At 40.1% G+C, this 17802-nt stretch overlaps 1 protein-coding gene across 2 annotated transcripts in view; it reads left to right on the top strand.

Moving 5' to 3' along the window:
- The window catches only part of CARMIL1 (capping protein regulator and myosin 1 linker 1), a 192895-nt gene that overhangs the window by 3802 nt on the left and 171291 nt on the right, over positions 1-17802 (top strand). For both annotated transcript variants that reach the window (XM_014257166.2, XM_014257158.2), the window contains exon 2: positions 380-477. In XM_014257166.2, the coding sequence (XP_014112641.1) occupies positions 380-477 (98 nt within the window). The remainder of the gene's footprint in view (positions 1-379; positions 478-17802) is intronic.

Here is a 17802-nt window from a genome sequence, read left to right on the forward strand (position 1 = left end):
TATGCTTTTCAGGTGCAAATAATAGCAGTGAGGAATTTGTTGTATTTTCCCAGAATGGAGCTAAGCAGTGCTGTGGCTTGTCTTGGGAATGCTTTTGGTATGTAAGTCGTGCTGGAAAAAAAATATCAAATTGTGTTTAGAATCCTGGCATATGACATCAATAATCCTATCACAGTAGACACAAATTATTGTGTAGATGGCATACTTAGGAAATTGTGCTTGTGCTAGGTTGTGTTTGGTACTGGTGCATGTGACTTCCATGAGTGCAAGCATTTGGACAACATAAGTTTGAGTCTTTCTGAAAACTCGACAGTGGCATCTGTTTCCTTCTTGTGTTGACACCGAAGGTATTTAATTAAGATACTTTCTTTTGTTGCAGAAAGTGTCAGGGATGTTATTGGGAGGAAAATCAAAATTTCTGTCAAGAAGAAAGTAAAGCTGGAAACCAAGGGAGATAAAGTGGATAACAAAATACTGGTAAGTACAATAGAATGACTCTGCTTACATATGTGAAGGAAAAGCCAGTATCTTTTCAGATACTGAAATATTTAAAATCTTTTCAGATACTTTTTTCCTCTGGAAGTATTCTTTGAACTTTGTGTGTGCCATAAGATATCCATGTATTTTATTTTCTTACTTTTTCTTGCTTTCATGATAGCCTGCATAGGAAGTTGGTGTACAGCTGTGCATGTGTACACACACTGAGTTTTTTTCCAGAGTTTTGGGTATTGTGTTGTGGACTAATGATAAAGCTAGCTATTATCAGAACCTGTTCTAAAATATTTGCTGCCTTTGCTGGTTAGGTTTCCTGTTTACATCTGTAAGAGTTTTATGTGCCAAGAAATGCAAAGTGAAGTGTGTGGAATTAATTGTGAGAATCTGTTTTAATTTTTTGTTTTTGTTTTAAACTGTTTAATTTTGAGAAGCTGTTATGCAGTGAAGAGCGACAGTAAAACTGTTGGGCTTTTTGAACTCAAATGACTGCTTGTGTTTTTTGGTATTCTCTGTTAAGTCATACATCTGCATTTAAAAAAAAAATGCTTAATGTGTGGGATTCTAAATTGCTCTTAAAACTGTAGGGAAGGAAAGTGTCAAATTAATCTCACTTAAGTATGCTTTCCTGTTTTCTCAAGAATAGTTTTGCTGGCCCCTCTTGATAGGAAGAAAGCTGTGGTAATGAGCTGCTACATTTGCATACTATCTTGAATACACAAAAAGACATGGAACTGTATTTCCTCAGTCTTTTGATACATTTCTATCAGGAGAACTCTCAGAGTAACAAACACACAGAAGTACAATGCTGCCATAATATTTTGCAAGATATTTGAGGTTTGGTGTCTTGTGTTCATGCTGTTCCATATTTGAAAGTTTTGTTGCCAAAGCTGTTGTTACAGATAGTAGGTACATTCTCCATGAAGATGTGCTGTTTTGTCTTTCAAAACTGCAATTTTTTAATCACTTCTGAATTATCTTCTTACAGTATGTGTTGCTATCCCTGGGCATTAAGACTGTAGATAATGGCTTACTTTTCTGTGAGAGCCGCTGCTTCAGGAACTTGAAATATTTTCTGCTTAATATCTACCCGTGTTATATGTAGTTCCTCGATTTACAGTTTCTGTACTGGAAATAGATTGAATATGTGAATGTTGATTGATTGTCTCTATTTATTTGAAAGCCATGTTTGTAGGGAAGGCTGACAGGTTTCACTGAAGTGGTTACACTTGATTGACTTTTTGACTTGCATGGAGTCATAATGATTATCAATAGTGTAATATATTGTGGAAATACTGTAATACTGCTCTGAACTGATGGGACCAAGAGAATGTTAAGCTTTGAATGATCAGTGAGGTTTCTGAGGGATGTACTACTTGTAAGTAAAATGCCTAAATGTGATGACTTGGGTGTTTTTTCTCTCTTTAATCTCCTAAACTCTCAGGTGGGGGGGTCTTTCCATGTCTGAAGAGGTACTGAAAGAGAGAGAACCCTTCAGAGGTTCATGAGTTAGTGAGCACTACTTGAGTACATACATGTTGTCTACAGGGGAATGATTTGCTGGATGTTGTCTGGTGTAACCATTTATTCTTTGATGCAGAAATACAGGGGATTTTTATTGGTGGGGGAAAAAAATGTTTTTATTCTTAGAGAAATTGATTATTGATTGCTGGAGTTGGATTTTCTGTTTTCTTCTGCTCTAGAAGAAAACTACCTTTTTGTGAAGCTCTACAAATCACTAAAGATGCTTTTTTTACAGTGTTTGTCTGACTCTGTAGATCTTTGTCAGATTGTTTGGTTTTTTTTTTCTGTTTGTTTATTTGGGGTGTTTTTGTCATTTTTCTTTTTTGCTGATGTGCTGAATGTTGTCTGCTGTGGCAAAGGCCTGTAGAGACTGTGGTTCGCTTTGGGGATGCAAAGTTCTATGAAATGCAGAATGCTCTGAAAAAAAATAGACCAGAAACACCTTAAGTTTGATACCTTGAATTAACAGAGACTTTTGGCCTTCGTATGTTGGCCCTGTCTCACTTCTTACCTGCATAGTAGAGGATGTGTACCCTTCTCTCATCAAAAGAGTGATGCTGAAAATAAATAACCTTCAGAAGTGAGTGCTTAATACTAAATGCTACGGGAAATCTACTAGCAAAATTGAGAATTTTTGTACTCTGAGCTGGAACTTCAGGGTATTCGGTAAATGATGCGTACACTCTAACCGGAGCGGATAAAGCCAAGTTGCTGGGTCATGGGTGAGCCTCTCAAACCTGGAATGCTGGATGAAGTGCTGGCAGCAAATGCAGTTCAGTAATTAAAGACTATACCCTTAAGTGAGTGCACCAGAGGGCTCAAATGGGATTGCATGGGCAACCTTCATGCCAGCACTCCTCGACTCCTGAGAGTTTAGTTTTGAAACATTAATCTTCTGAGTGCTGTCTTTTGAGTTTACACGTGGCAATGGATTGTTTTGAGATTTTGGGCATATTGTATTAGTGGCTGGGTGTTTACAAGCAAATTCGGTGTCATGTTTTTAGTCCAGGACTTAATAGGAAGAAAATACCAGTTGCTCTCACCTAGCTAACCCCAGAACCGTTGTGAAATGGGCTCATGTCTTTAGAGGAGGTTGATCACAGAGGTTGGCACTGAGCCCTGACACCCAAATCTGTGCTTAAAAATTAAATGATCTCTCATCCTTTCTTCCTAGGGAAATCCAGCAAAATTAGTACCACTTTGAGAAAGGGAGATTATTTTAAAATGACTGCACTTGGCAGGTAGCTATAAAAACACTTGACTGCTGGCCCTGTTGTTCACAGTGCATTCAAGGTACAGTACTAGAATGTACTAGAATGTGGATGTCACCATCTGCTTGGATCACTCTGCTATAGGAAATTCCTCTGATAATTAAGATGGAAATTAGAATCTGAGACTACAGAAAAATCAGTGCAAAACCCCTGTTTTTGTTGATTGCAATAGGGTCCCAGTATTAAACTGGTGAATTTGGTGGATAAAGACCCCGCTTACCTTAAGATGCTTTGGGATCCCAGATCTGGGTGCCAGAGTTTGGAAATTATGTCTAGGAGTTTTGATATAAACCAGATTTTTTCCAGTCTGCACAAGGAGTTTGATGCTTCAGTAACTTCAATCTGCAGTTATTTAGTTTTTCAGTTAGTCATAATGATGCAAAACAGTAAACATCGTGAGCTGCTGAGCTGCCTCTGGTCTGCTGGCACCAAATCTCACGTGTTCAGACAGCAAACGGGTATCCAACCCTGAAAAGGCAATAACCAGGTTGAACAGGCAGAAAAATCAGTCCTCAAGCGATTAGGGCTAAACCCCAGTCCCATCTGGGTGCTCTGGCAGAGTCAAGCTGCCGCTGGGGTAAGTGAGGAAACATGCAAGCGTACAGGAGACCTTGAAAGGTGACAGGTTGCCCCACAGGGTGAGCAGAACAGGCATCCTGGGGCTCCCCAATGGGGCACAGGGGACACTGAGAGGAGTCCTCTCAGCAGCTGGGATCCAGTGGTCACCAGTGCTCCAGTGACCCGAGGCCAGGCCAGGCAGCTGGGTCTGTGGGGCAGCCTCAGCTGGGAAAGAGACCAAGTGCAGGTGTAGCTGTGGCATTGCTCAGGCCAGAGTTGAGTGCCAGAGCTCTGAAGCAAGGTGGGGAGCCCTGGACCTACTTTGGGGGTCCCATACCTGCGCCGTGTTGGCTGCAGGCAGCCCAGCTGTGGCAGAGCCCTCGAGCAGGCTGTCCCAGCTGGCTCCAGGTGCCCTCAGCCAGAGGCAGAGTTCTCCTGCAGGAGTGGACCCAGCTGTGTTTGGCTTCAATGTGATGCTCACAACAGTGTTCTTACTGGGTTAAAATCGATAAAGACATCACTCTTTTCTAATCAGCTGAGGATTGCTTTGGTTTTGTGTGATTGTTTTGTTTAAACCTGATTTCTTATGAGGACAAGGTTTAAGGCATCATGCTGAGTGCCTGTGGTATTTTCCCTCACACTGACAACTTCTGACCTTCTCTCCAGTTTCAGCTTAAGCTGATGGGTATGGAGAGGTCTCGTTTGTGATGATAAGAGGGAAGTAGGGGGAGACAGCCAGAAAGAGAAGAGAAACTTTACACCTACTCCCTCTTCTGAAGCCTCCACCTTTTGCCACCATAAGGGATCAGGCAAAATGCCCTGTCGGTGTCTGTGAGATACTTCAGTATTTTCTTTTTTTATATATATTTTTTTATTATTATTTATTTTTTTAATCCAGAGGCCTCAGTGATTATCAGGTTATCACCTACAGACAAATGCTGGTAGGGACTGGGCTTCTTAGCTTAGGTGTTTGTGGTGCTGCTTTTCCCTCCTCAAAATAGCCAAGATATCTGTACATAATTTTGCTGATTATTTCCTACTGCCTTTTCTTCCTCTGAGATTTACTGTAATTAGTAGAAAATATTGAAAAGTTCAAATGTGAGCTAAAGCCAATATGTGAAATAAATGTGACCAACTCCTTATGAAATATTCATGTTTTTAGGAGTAGTTCATGACAGGCCAGAATTCAGGATTCATCTTATTTTTTGTTGTTACTATTAGAAAAAAGAGAATATTCCTGCTCTAGTTGCCTTTGAGATTAGCTTTCCTTTGCAAAATAATACTATTTTAGATATAAAAAATAAGGAAGTATTGCAAGTGGTCATGCTGTCTATATGTTTGGTCAGGTTTCTTTGCTTTGTTTTTGGGTTTATTTTGATTTTTTTTGTTGTTGTTTTGTTTTTTTCCTAACCTTAAGCCTATAAAATAGTATGATGTGACATAGTGACCAAAAGCACTTAATTAGGAAATCCCATTTTTACACTTCTGCCCTCAGTCATTTACATTCTCTTTGTTAAAATATCACAGTGCTACTTCTGAAATTGAGACAGTTGCTTTGGCAGGTGGCTCTCCTTAAAATGTACTGTATGCCCAACATAAATTCACTGGGAGCAATTCATATGTCCTTGTCACTTTTTCTGGGACATATGTTTCCATGGGCTTTTAAAACAAAAAACTAGTTGACTCCTGTCAAAGAAGTTTATATTTTTTCTGTGCACATGTTCTGAGATTTCATGTTCTGCTTCTAAAGACTCTCTTATAAAGACTGGAATGCTATTTAAAAAATAAAATCTATCTGTGTTTACTTTCAAAGGCGCAATTATGGCCATTTTGTGTGCTCTCCATGTGGCTCCTGAATGCTGCTTGAATGATGTGGCTGACTCTCGTGAAGCAACGGAGGAAAGCCTGAATGAGCTCCTGTGCCTGTTCAGCTATCAGGGAGGCACTCTCTGGGTGGAGGCACTAGTATTTTGCACTGCCAAAACTATTTTGGGATTAAAAGCTCTGGTGCTTGTTTTCCATTGCTCATCTTTTATCTTGATCCATCCATGATACTCAGTTTGAATAGAGATGAATTTCATGTCCTACCTTAAAAAAAATGCACTTCTTTTAAACCACTCAGAGCATGAAGCTCATAGGGTTGTCTAAGGTTGGTTTTACATAAAATGTGTGCAATCTCACACGTTATATCATGACAGCTGGTGTGTGATAATGATGTTAAATAGGGACATTCTTTAAAAATAATGGTGTTTCCTCTTCCCTGCCCAGAACATTGACTGTTATGACATATATCTTAAGTGTGTCTTTGTGAAGATGAAAGGAGGTAGGTGTTGGTACATCCCTCATGTCAGGAAATCTAAATGAAGTGAGGTAGAGTAATCAAAAAATACTTATGTGAAAATGTATTCTAATACATTTACAAGGTGCCTCTTAGAAAACAGCTGAACTGTGGCCTGTGAGATTGCTGCAAAAACCTGAAATAAGAAGAGTACTGCAGGAAATAAAAATTATTTATTCAGTCATGTGGTTGCATATGTTTCCAAAATAGGAAACATTTAAAAAAAAAAAATTACACATGTGCAGGTTTCACTGACATTTACATTTGTGTTATAAATCCATGAGGTGTCTTTTAACTGGTGGGAAGATTTGCAAACCTAGCATTCTGGAGTATTGTGTCCAGCTCTGGGACTCCCAACATAAGAAGGACATGGACCCATCTGCTGGAGTGAGTCTCCCTAGGGATTCTTCCCCTCTACTCCATGCTTGTGAGATCCCACCTGGAGTGCTGTGTCCAGCTCTGGAGCCTTCAATGTAAGGACACGGACCTTGAGTGAGTGCAGACAAGTACCGTGAAAATGATCAGAGGACTGGAGCACATCTCTTAAGAAGGCAGGCTGGGAAAATAGGGATTTTTCAGCCTGGAGAAGAAAAGGCTCCAGGGAGACCCTTTTACAGCCTTCCTTAAGTGGCCTTCACTTAAAAGTGGGCTTATACGAAAAACAAGGTCAAATTTTCTATCAGAACCTGTTGTGATAGGAAAAGGGGGAATGGTTTTAAACTAAAAGAGGTTAGTTTAGACTAGATGTAAGGAAGAAATTTTTTATGATGAGTGTGGTGAGGCACTGGAAGAGGTTGCCCAGGGAAGTGGATGCCCCACCCCTGGATGTGTTCAAGGTCAGGCTGGATTTGGGGCTTTGAGCAACCTGGTCTAGTAGAAGCTGTCTCTGCTCATTGCAGGGAGTTGGAACAAGATAATCTTTAAGGTGTCTTCTGACCCAAACTGTTCTGTGGTTCAATGATTCAGTGGTTCAATGAATTACTGTGATAGTGCATGCAAGTACAAAAATACAAGATGATTTCTTGCATCTTGAGTATAGTGTGCTCTTTCTGTGCTTTGGGATAACAGAAATGCTGCTTGCTTGTTCTCTCTTTCTTTAGTTTTGGGCAACTGGTACAGGCAGGGAAAAGAAAAAGGGACTCCTTTTTCCGTACCCTGAAAGCACCTGCTGTTGGCCTGGCTCATGTACTTTGCATTTGCACACCCACCTGCAGTGTTCTGGAAATGGAGGAAAAGGAGGAAATGTGAACACGATCTCACTCTTAGCAGGTTCTGGTTTTCTGTACACAGCTCTAACCATTATTGGGGTAAAAAATAGTGGTGGGAGGGAGGACTCCACTGTGGCTCTGAATTGATCATGGAATCTTTCCTCCTGTCAATTTTTTTGTAACCCCATTAGAAACCATTTCCTCCTTAAACTGCCACACTCTTTCCACTTCTCTTGCTGAATATATAATGTACCAAAGTGGTTTGCTAATGTGCTTTTGCTTTGAGAGGGCCTGACTCCTTGCCACCATTATTTATAAAATGGATCCTTCCTAAGCAAGGATTTTCAATGAAATCTGTGCATAAAAGAGGCAGACTGATTATTACATGTCCCTAAAGCTGAAAATAAAAAAATAGAAAATGAGCACTGGGGTCAACTTTTTGTCTCAGTCACTCTTTGCCATTGGTGGCTTTTTTCCCCAAGAAGAAGATTTGGAGTGGAACAGAATGTGTTATTTGGTAGACAGTTACTGGTGTGGGGTGTTTTTTTTGGGTTTTTTTTGGTTTTTTTTTTTTTTTTTTTTTTGTGGGGGGTTTATTTTCTTTCTTTTTTCCTCTTAACAGCTTGTTTTATCTGCCTGACTTACTTTAAGGAAAGACTTATCATGCAGAGAATGTGGTTTACTTTGGTGTAAGTAGTGTGGAGGAGGACACAGTAAACTTGAAAAAGGCTGCAAGGGCTGCTAAGTGAAAAGTTAGTGCAGTGTACTGTGAAAAATGCCTCTTGTTGCACAAAGTCCCTCTCTTCAACCATTGTTGTGGTGGAAAATTGGTGAATGCCACTGATTTGTTTGATTATTAAAATACTTACTTTAGCTCACCTACAGTTCTTATTTTTTTTCTCATTGTGGTGGTAATTTAATTCTGTGTAAAGTAATTACAGGTCCAGGATATAAAATTATTCTTTAAATTTAGCTGCTGCTAATGGTGCTCTGTACAGCTACCTGAGTCCCCAGGCTGATTCTGCACTTGATCCTGTCTCATCTCTCCCCATTTCTGAAATGTCAACTCTGTGTCGACTCATGAGTGATATCTTTAAATTAGTGATAGCTTCCCTAATTTGAGTATTTCAGATGTCAAACTGTTAGGATGCAAAATGTAATTATAAGAGCCAGATTCTTACAACCCTACACTTCTGAAACAGACTTAACCAAATTAATTAATTGGCCTGCTGGATGAGGGAAGAGAGACCCTTGCTCAGGGAGTTTCAGTTGCAGAATAAGATCCAAATAGTTGTGGTATGTGAAATTTAAGGCTAGGACAACAAAACAACTTTCTGCTATGAAGCTCAGAGAAAGAGTCACATTGCTGGTGGTGATACAAATTAAAAGGGTTGTGAGGCTATTGGAAAGGTGTTCACAGGGTAGAAACTGTTGTCAAGTGAGGAACAGCCCTTACTTGAACAGGTTACATTTCTGGATCTTCTTTGCAAAGTGACCTTTATTAAAAAAAAAGTGAATCCAAGAATTGTGGTCTGGGCCTGTTGGTGTGGATGTTGTGCAGCTTAGCCCCTTGGCTGACAAGTGACATTTGTGTCCCTGCATACAGTAGAAGGCCTGTGTGACAGCAGGATGGGCCTCAAAATGTGCATGTGGAAATGGAAAACAGAGGAGGAGATGCTGGGTCTGTATTCCCCTTAAGATTTTCATCCTGCATTGCGTTTTCAAGTGGTGCTTGTTTTCTATGCTTTTTACATTGGTTGTTAACTAATCTTTTCCCCTTTCCACAGCTGAAGCAGTGGTTAGCAGTGCTTGTGAGGTAGACAGTGGTCTGTTTCGGATGTCTAGAAGCACTCTTAGCCAGGGCTTAGGAAGCTGGGGTCACTTGGAGCAAGCCATTTCCACTTTGTACCTCAGAAATACTTGCCAGAGCATGTCTTTATGGAGTAGCCACTTAAGGTACATGTCAATGGAACAACAATCCTTCCCTTGTACCTAAGACTTGGTCAAATCACTGCTTTTGAAGAGCTCCATGAAATGTTGAGGATTTGAGCCAAGTTATAGATACCTACTTCTTGGGGCCAGGGAGCAAAACCAGAGTGTGAGATAGCTACTGCAGAGCAGTTTCTACTCAGATTTGATTAGAGCAAGTGGATGGCTGTTGACCCCAATCTGAATTGGGAGACCGGGCACTGCTGTGTTTGTTCAGGGTCGGCCTTTGAGTGAAAAGGCTTCTGCCTCGCTGCCTTGAAGGCCATTAGCGAGACTGAAACTATTCACAAGAGCTACTGATAAAGGGGAAGCCTTTCAGAGGCTCATCTCTTAACAAACACTAGAGGCTGACGCTTAAGAATGATACCTTTTATTGCCACGTATGTGAGCCTCTACTCAAGTGTGGAGCTGAGGAGCCTTAGGCAGGGAACAGCGAAGGTAGGTCAAACCAGATGTCTGGATTTTTAGTGCAGCTGGCTTCAGATGGCAATCTCTCCTTTTGGTATTTGCAATGTTGCAAGTAAGCATTTGAAGAAATATTAGCTTTGCTAGGTACTGGTGCTTTGTTGAGTATATAATTTCTGCCACCTTGGTAGGTTTATTCATATCCCAAAACTAAATAATTAATTTTTTATTATAGCATGAAAGATAAATTTTACATATAACAAGCAGTTTTCTCGACTGTGCTATTCTTCACATCTTCACTTTGCAAGCCGCATAAAAGCACAGGCTTTGGCCTTTCTCTTTTCTCATCTCAAGAAGGGGCTGAAATCCCTACATTTTTGGTAGAGCATGTTGATGTATTCTGTGTACAGTTGTTTCATACACTATGGGTATCTTTATGCTCTCTTTCTTACCTTGTATCTTCCTTTTTACTGTCCTTCCATATGCTCTGCTTCAAAAAGTCCCTGGAAACTTTCCCATGTGCAGACTGCTGTCAGGACTGGAGTTTGCTTTTTAGTCTACCTTTTCTCACACTAGTATGCTTAATTTTCTAACTGCCCATATTCCCCCACTTCTCTTTCCTTTTCTTACAAATTCCTCAGTATCCCTGCAAATACAGTAATAATGGACCGAACATGATGCTGCTATGCTAGAAAATATTGTCAGCTGCCATAAACTTACTCTGCATACACTTTTATCTTGTCTTGCTAACCAGGTTCTCTGCTTCCTTGTTCTACAGTTTAATCAAAATCTATGTTAGGTCTGTGTTATTTGTGTCCTGGTGGCAGTTTGGTTCATTCTAAACATTATGGTGTTCTCTGCGTAATTTGGATTTAAGTTCTTTACACCTTTCCCAAAGCAGCTCTCTTTGGTTAAAAAATCCCAACATTAAAAAAAAAAAAACACAAAAGCAAAACAAGCAAAAACTCACCAACTAATTTGTGTTACTCAAAACCTCACCAATTAAACCCCAAACCAACTGCTAGCATCTCAACAAAGTGCTGTTCAAATTATGCTTGTCCTGAGGGTGGGCAAGGCAGTACAATGGACACAACTCACATGCATTGCTCTCCCCACATCTCTAGGTACAGGAGCAGTTGTGCTGAGAAAAGGGAGAAACTTAAAAGAACACAAGTAAAGAACTGTAGTATAACATGGCAATTTAAATGTAATTAGCTGATGTGAATGGTGCCAGAGCAGTGTAAAAGATTGTAAAATAGCTTTAAAAGGGTTTCATCTGTGAATACAATGCTTTGTTACCCAAGTTTTATTGTTTTATCTTTACTATGGGAAGACATCCTCTATGAGACTTGACTCTGGTGATGGAATTTAACTGCATTTTATGTAATCTGTACTATTTCCTTCACATGTGATTTCAAAGCCAGTTTTTTACCATTTATTTGCTTAGCTACACCATGTTGGCAAACTGCAGGAGAGGCTGAATGCTGATTCTCTTGGAGTTCTATGTAGGCATGTCAACTGAAGATGGGAAAAGCTGCTTATCTGGAGGAGTGTGTGTTTGGTCTTTAGCTAAATGCCAAGAAAAGTCTTCAGCAGTGACCTAATACTGCAGGGACTTAGGTTGTTTTTTTTTTGTTGTTTTTGGGTTTTTTGTTTGGGTTTTTTGTTTGGGTTTTTTTTTTCAAATTGAAACTGTTGCTTGTTTTTTTTGCCTACACTGAGTACTACTAAAAATAAAGCTAAGAGGTTTAATGGTGACTCTGAAAATACATTGCCTTTTTGCCTTCTCATTGTTAAACTATGACCCTTTCCAGCTGACAAAAATTTCTGAAACTGTAAATGCTTATTGTAAGCCTTGGAAATACATCCCTCCATGTTAAGTATTTTGAAAACATTTAGCCAAAAATAGAAAACCTGAAAATACTAATTTCATGTGATATTTCCAGTGTGATGCAATCCTTTTAAATGTATTCCCCGTAACATTATTAGATTGTCCTTCTATTGTTTATATGTGTGTGAAATTGTGTGAAATTAAAATTCTGCAGGTCTTTATATGGTATTAGTTTATCACAATGTATCCTTAATGCAATTTCAGTAGGTTTTTGTTCAGCCTGAGGGCTTAAGTCTGCCCCAAATACATTATTCTTCTATTTTATTTTTTCCATCTTTCCTGTCTTATTTTTCTATTTTTATCTTCCATTGTTTATTTTAGAATATTCCTTATGTTGCTTTTCTGTTCAGAGTGTGTTTCCTCTCACCTTAAAAACAATTGCGGACAATTCTTTGATATCAAGACTGGCCTTAAGGGCATACTGATAATTGAAGGAAACATTGGCAAGTCAGCTTGTTGGCCTCTCCTTTCACCTTTTAAACAGCCCCAGTCTCCCACTGCTATCTGGGTTGTGGTTCCTACGATGTCCATGGAGCCTCTTCCTTAGCGTGGAGCAGCATGAAGCTTGCGTGGAAGGGGCCAGGGAATGGTGCTTGACACAGAGTGTTAGGAACCAATTCTCCTCTGACTTCCCTGGGAGCCAGAGCTGCCTGGTGCCGGTGCTCTGTGCCTCAGAGCAAAGGCAGGGTGGTGCCTGCGAGGAGTAATGCCATCATGAGTGTACTTTGGAGATGTGCTGCAAAGAAAGCTTTGCTGTGTGGTAGCCTCTCTGTTTCAAGTCCACAATGTGGCTGTTCCTTGGGTAACTTAGTGCAGGGAAGCTGGAAGAGGCTGGACTGTACTGGGGGAGGAGGAGTCTCTGCTTGCACAATTCTTTCTGTAATGCTAGACCTCTCTCTTGCCAAGTGCAGGAATCTGCATGGCACTGCTCGGCTCCAGAACATGATGAGAGGAAGGGATTCACTGGTTTCACTGCTTTGAGGGCACTGAAGAATTGAGAGAAGAATCTGAGTCTAACAGAATCACTACTTGCTTTCCTCCAGTCTTTTTACCATACATGTTCTATGAAGGGCCAGCCTCAGAAATGTTTTCCCATGTCATCTTCCCATCCTTTCTTTTCTTTCTTCTTTATTTTATTGATAGTACTTCTGAAAAACCTCAGTTTGTGCAAAAGGGAATATACAGTGTGACAGAACTACCAAAAAGAAGGGGAATAACTTTCTCCACCTCCCTGCATCACTGTTTTTGAAGTGGTAATAGCAGCTTTTCCTGGAACATAAAGAGGAAGAGCTGGCAGGGACATGAGGCTCTGTCAGAAGCCTGGCTGGAATTAAGCAAGTTTACTTAGTTGTTCTTGTATTTTTGTGTTCTCTTCAAGTGTACTTTCTATGGACCCAGGAAAAATACTGCACTGATCTCATTGGGCATTAGTTATTGGTAAAATAATTTGAGAACCTTTGGGAAGACATGCTATTCTCATATTTTTTTTATTTATTTACTTATGCCATCGTAGTTACCTCTGAAAGAAAAGTTGTTGTGGTTTCACAACTTTTGAATAGGTTTTATTTCTCTAGGAATACCCTTGTGGGAAATTTTGCAAATGGACAAAGGATTGCAGAAGTGTTTTAAAATACAGTGCACAGACATTGCTCCTTGCTCCCTCAAAACTGTTTCAAGCTGTACGTTAGCTTTTGGGTTCAGTTCTCTGGCTTAATATCTGATATAATAAAGTAGGCTGAAAAAACCCTTAAACATACAGGGTCCAGATGCATTTGCAAAGCTGAGTTGTTTAATACAGTGTGGCTCTTGCCACTTAGTATCTTGAAAGACACTGAGTAAGTCGGGTAATCGACTTCACATCCAATATGGATATTGGATGACCCTCCCTTGGGGAGCAGAGGAGTTTTCTTAATTGACTTTTGGATAATCTGATGGCATTGTCTTAAGAGAAAAAACAAAAATACATGGTCAGGTGGAATTGGTCTTGCCATGTCATTTAAACTTCAGTGGTGAAAATCCATTAAACACCAATCTGTTATATTTTTGGCTTTCTGAATAATCCATCTGTTCACTTATCTTGAACTGTATCTGCTTCAGATGTGACCAAAATTTGATTTTGGTTTCTTTGCTGTAATCTCTGGTGGTGTAAGAGCGCTCTCAGGTGGCTTTTGGACCCCACACACTTGCAAGATGAAGAGTGGATTGGGTTGCCCTGTCCAATGTTTCTTGCAAAGTCCAAGGATTAGTGGATCTTTCGGTGAGTGATGCCAGGTCAGTTTGACGAGGCATTAGGTTAATGCTTGGGGCGTTTTGGATGCATTGAGGACATGAGGAAATTTAGTATCTGGGTTACAGTAGCTTCTGGCTGTAATATTTAGTTGATCTACTGTAAGAAAAATACTCCTTTTTTAATTCCCTCTGTGACTGAAAATCTGTCCTGAGCTGATTTTAGCATTACATGGAGGTAAAGATTCATAGTGGTTTGCAGTTATCACCGTGCCACAGAGTGATAAGGTTGCTTTCAAGCATCTCTAATGGAAATATTGATGTTTTTCCATTCCTGTAGGTAGACTTCATGTGCAAAAGGAATGTTGAGCTTTTATGTGTGCATAGTAATCACCCCTCCCAGGAATGTATACCCATGCCTATAATGTTGCACAAGTTGATGCTTTAGATGGGTTTGTGATGTGAAGAGCCACTTTGTTATATATTGCCGAATATATCACACATAGATTATGTAAATTTCAAAGATTGTAATGTTATACTCTTATTTTAAGGTTAGCAGAGTAATTGAAATGAGGCAATAAAATCAAATCTTCTGAGCCCAGCATGCTGCCTCTTGCATCAAGATGGTGTTTGGTTGCTAAATGTGTTTTTCCCCAGACAGGGAGTGCATCTGCAGATTCTGCAGGGCCCATTTGTTTCAGCCTGAGCACAGTCCTCTGTTGACACTTGCTGTGAAATACCATAGCCTGGTTCACCTTCTGTGCTGCCGAGTTCTTGTAGCTTTATCTTCTTCGTTTATTCATTATTAAATGCATGCTTTCTGCTTGACAAGTGCTATAAAATCCCTTTCACTGTGGCTGAACCCAAGAACCTCTGCTTGAGAGTCTAGAAGGGTTGTCAATTTTTTTTTTTTAATGCAAATAAATATATTTATTCTTACTTGCTGCTGAAGTGCTCTTCAGACCAGACTCCTTAACAGGCTGGTAGATACTCCCTGTCCTTCTCTTTAAGCCACATAGTCATGGGAAGATAAATGCTTGATTTTTCCAGATTCCTACTGGAAACAGAAGCCAGACTATCTTGTGTGTTGGAAAAATGTTTCTAGAGGTCTGATAGTATATTAGTTCTACATGAAAATTGATGTTAATACTGTGTAGTTTGTGTGTCATTATTACATTCTTCTGTATTGATTTAGCTGGTATGCAGCCCCCATTAAGAACAGAGAGTATAAAACTGAAAGATATGCTTTTCTAACATGGACCTCAAGAGTTCTAGATTTCTGAAGATGTATTTTTAAATTAACTGAGTGTAGACAAGTAGTGTTGAAGGTTTGTAGGTTATTTGAAGTTTTATGATCACTTGAGAACAACAGGGCTTTAGATTTCCTTCCTAAGCTGTATCTTATGTAAGCATTGTTTTGTCTTTCAATTCTTATTAGGCATGTTCTGACTTGCTTTTATTACATAATATTTTATTTGTCCTTTCTTAGATGAGCATTCCAGTATTTGGGAGCTATAGACATACCTGATACTAATCCAGGACGTCAGGTTTTCCTCCAAAGGGAGAACAACCGAGTTAAGTCAAGATTACCTTCTTGATCTTGGTTTGATAAGAAGGTAGCTTTCCAAATACAGGCTTTTTGCTTCTTTTTCTTCTCAGGAAATATAAACATTTTTAGCTCAGTTTTCACCTGTGTGCATTTAATTGTTTGCTTTGAAAATAATCAGTTTGAGACTGTAAGATTGCTTTTCTGTCTGATTCAGCTCTTGAGTCAAGAGAGGTAGCCTCAAGATTTCTCCTGCAGTTGGATGTAACACCAGCAGTGACCTGGGACAGCAGTTTTGCTAACCAAGATAACCAGCAGTGGAAGAGCTGACTCTTTCCCTAGAAAAGAACAAAGAAGCAGATGGGACACTGTCTGAAGGATAGTTGAAAGCAAGGCCAGGGAGAATGAGATCAAGGCCAGAGGAATTATTCAGGCTGCTGAGTGAGCCTTCTTTTTGCTCTCTGTACTTGACACGACTGTGAACCTTGTCCTTCTCTGTGCAGCGGAAGACTTGTAAGCAAAGGCACAATTTTTTTTCTCAGAGCACAGGTCAATTAGGGTTTATCTAATTGGGTGAAGAGAAGCTGAGAAGAAAGCGAAGGAGGCTTTGAGGAATTTAGTCCACATGCTGAATGTTTTTTATGACCATTGTAAGTAAAGAAGTCCAAGAAATTCAGCCTTGTGGGTTTTATCTAGTCTCAGCTGTGATCATCTTAGCAGTCCCACAGCTTCACTCTTACCGGGCCAAGGGACAGCTGTGTGTCTGCTCCAAGCCCTGCCACTGCTGAAATAGCTGCAAGGTAGCCACAAGCATGGCAGGTGGTGTGCAAGGCTCCTCAAAATGCTGCCTACCAGAAACCAGTTCTTCCTGACTCCTGGTCTCCCACTCAGTGTTGAAATGGCAGGACAATTCCCTCTGGGTCATAGCATCTCCTCAGAGGAGAGATGCTGGATTCCAGGATCAGTGTGCTGCTGATGGTCATGGCCCTTGATAGATAGACCTGGAGTCAGAACTAGTTTTGGTTTAGCTCCAGGTGTACCACTACCCCTTTTTGCTAAGGAGTGCTAGTTCAGTGCCAAAAGTGTGGTTATCAGGTGAACACTCTTCAGTAACACTAGATCTGCTGAAATGCTTAAATTTCCAAGGCATAGGCTCAAATTTTCCTTTCTTTTTAGAGCCACAAAAAGTGTGGAAGTTATGGGAGCACTAATAGGAACCAAGTGTGTCATCTGCAATGAATGAGTAATTGGATAAATTTGTATCCTTACCTCCTCCGTGTGGTCATGTGTTTACAAAAATGCCATGGTGCTTGTTTTTAGGTGGATATAACACCATTCCTTGAAAATCTCAGGCAGATGTGCAGAGATCTTTCAGCGCTGTTGAGAGGCTTGAGTTTGCCTTACTGGGTATTTGAATGTTTTTTCCACACCCAAACTTGCAGATGCTGGAAGCATTTATGTTGTGAATATTAATGTTTGTCTTCTGTGAATATTCGTGGGGCACAGCCCCACTATAATTTCTGTGGGTGCTTTTCCAGTAAACTTTGTTTCTCAAACATTTTTGGAAGGAGTGAGCACTTGTGTGAGAACATTAACCTACAGCTGCTGGTGCTTGCTGAGATCAGTGTGTGGTTGTTGGCTTAGCCTTGCCCTCCAAAAACAGTGCTTTACTGAGGTATCCACTGCTTTTGTTCTTTCTGCCTTTTGTCGATTTTTTTGAGAATGCTTGTGAACAAATATATACTTGAAAATACTGCCCCACCCATTTTTTTTTTTATTTTTGGTGCTTCTGGTATCTGACAAGATAACATGGTATCAGCGTACACAAGGATGGCATTAACTCTGAATTGCACTGCATTTTAGCTGCTGTGTTTATTGGTGAAGAGTCAAAAAATTGGGATCTGGCAGCTTCTAGTCACAGAAAGCCAGAAGGAAAATCTGTTACCTCAGGGCCTATTGACAGTCATGTCTGCTGCCACACTCATTTTTTTAGATTTACTGGTAATAAAAATCTGAACAGCAGCTCAAATAAGTATATTGATAACTGAATGAGTGTTAAGTATGATTATTTAATAGCATTAAATACTGAGGTGCAGATGTATGAAAACCTCTAGGCAGCAGCATTCAGTAATCGAATGGAGCTGTCACCTATCACAGCCATCACATAAATCATCTCTCACACATTCCTGCTGAGTCTGTACCTTGGGTCTTTCCCCCACGCCCCCAGAACAAGGCAAATTAAATCAATGTTGTTTATTTTTCCCCACCAAATTAAAAAGGTGATCATTTGCATGGAGTGAGTGGAATGGCTCAATGACAGGAGAATAAGGTCTTGAATCCTGGGCTTTAAAATG

The sequence above is a fragment of the Pseudopodoces humilis genome, chromosome 1 (genome assembly GCF_049639895.1).
Source record: "Pseudopodoces humilis isolate 2021_Gansu_Grassland_sample_001 chromosome 1, ASM4963989v1, whole genome shotgun sequence".
Classification (NCBI taxonomy): Eukaryota; Metazoa; Chordata; class Aves; order Passeriformes; family Paridae; genus Pseudopodoces; species Pseudopodoces humilis.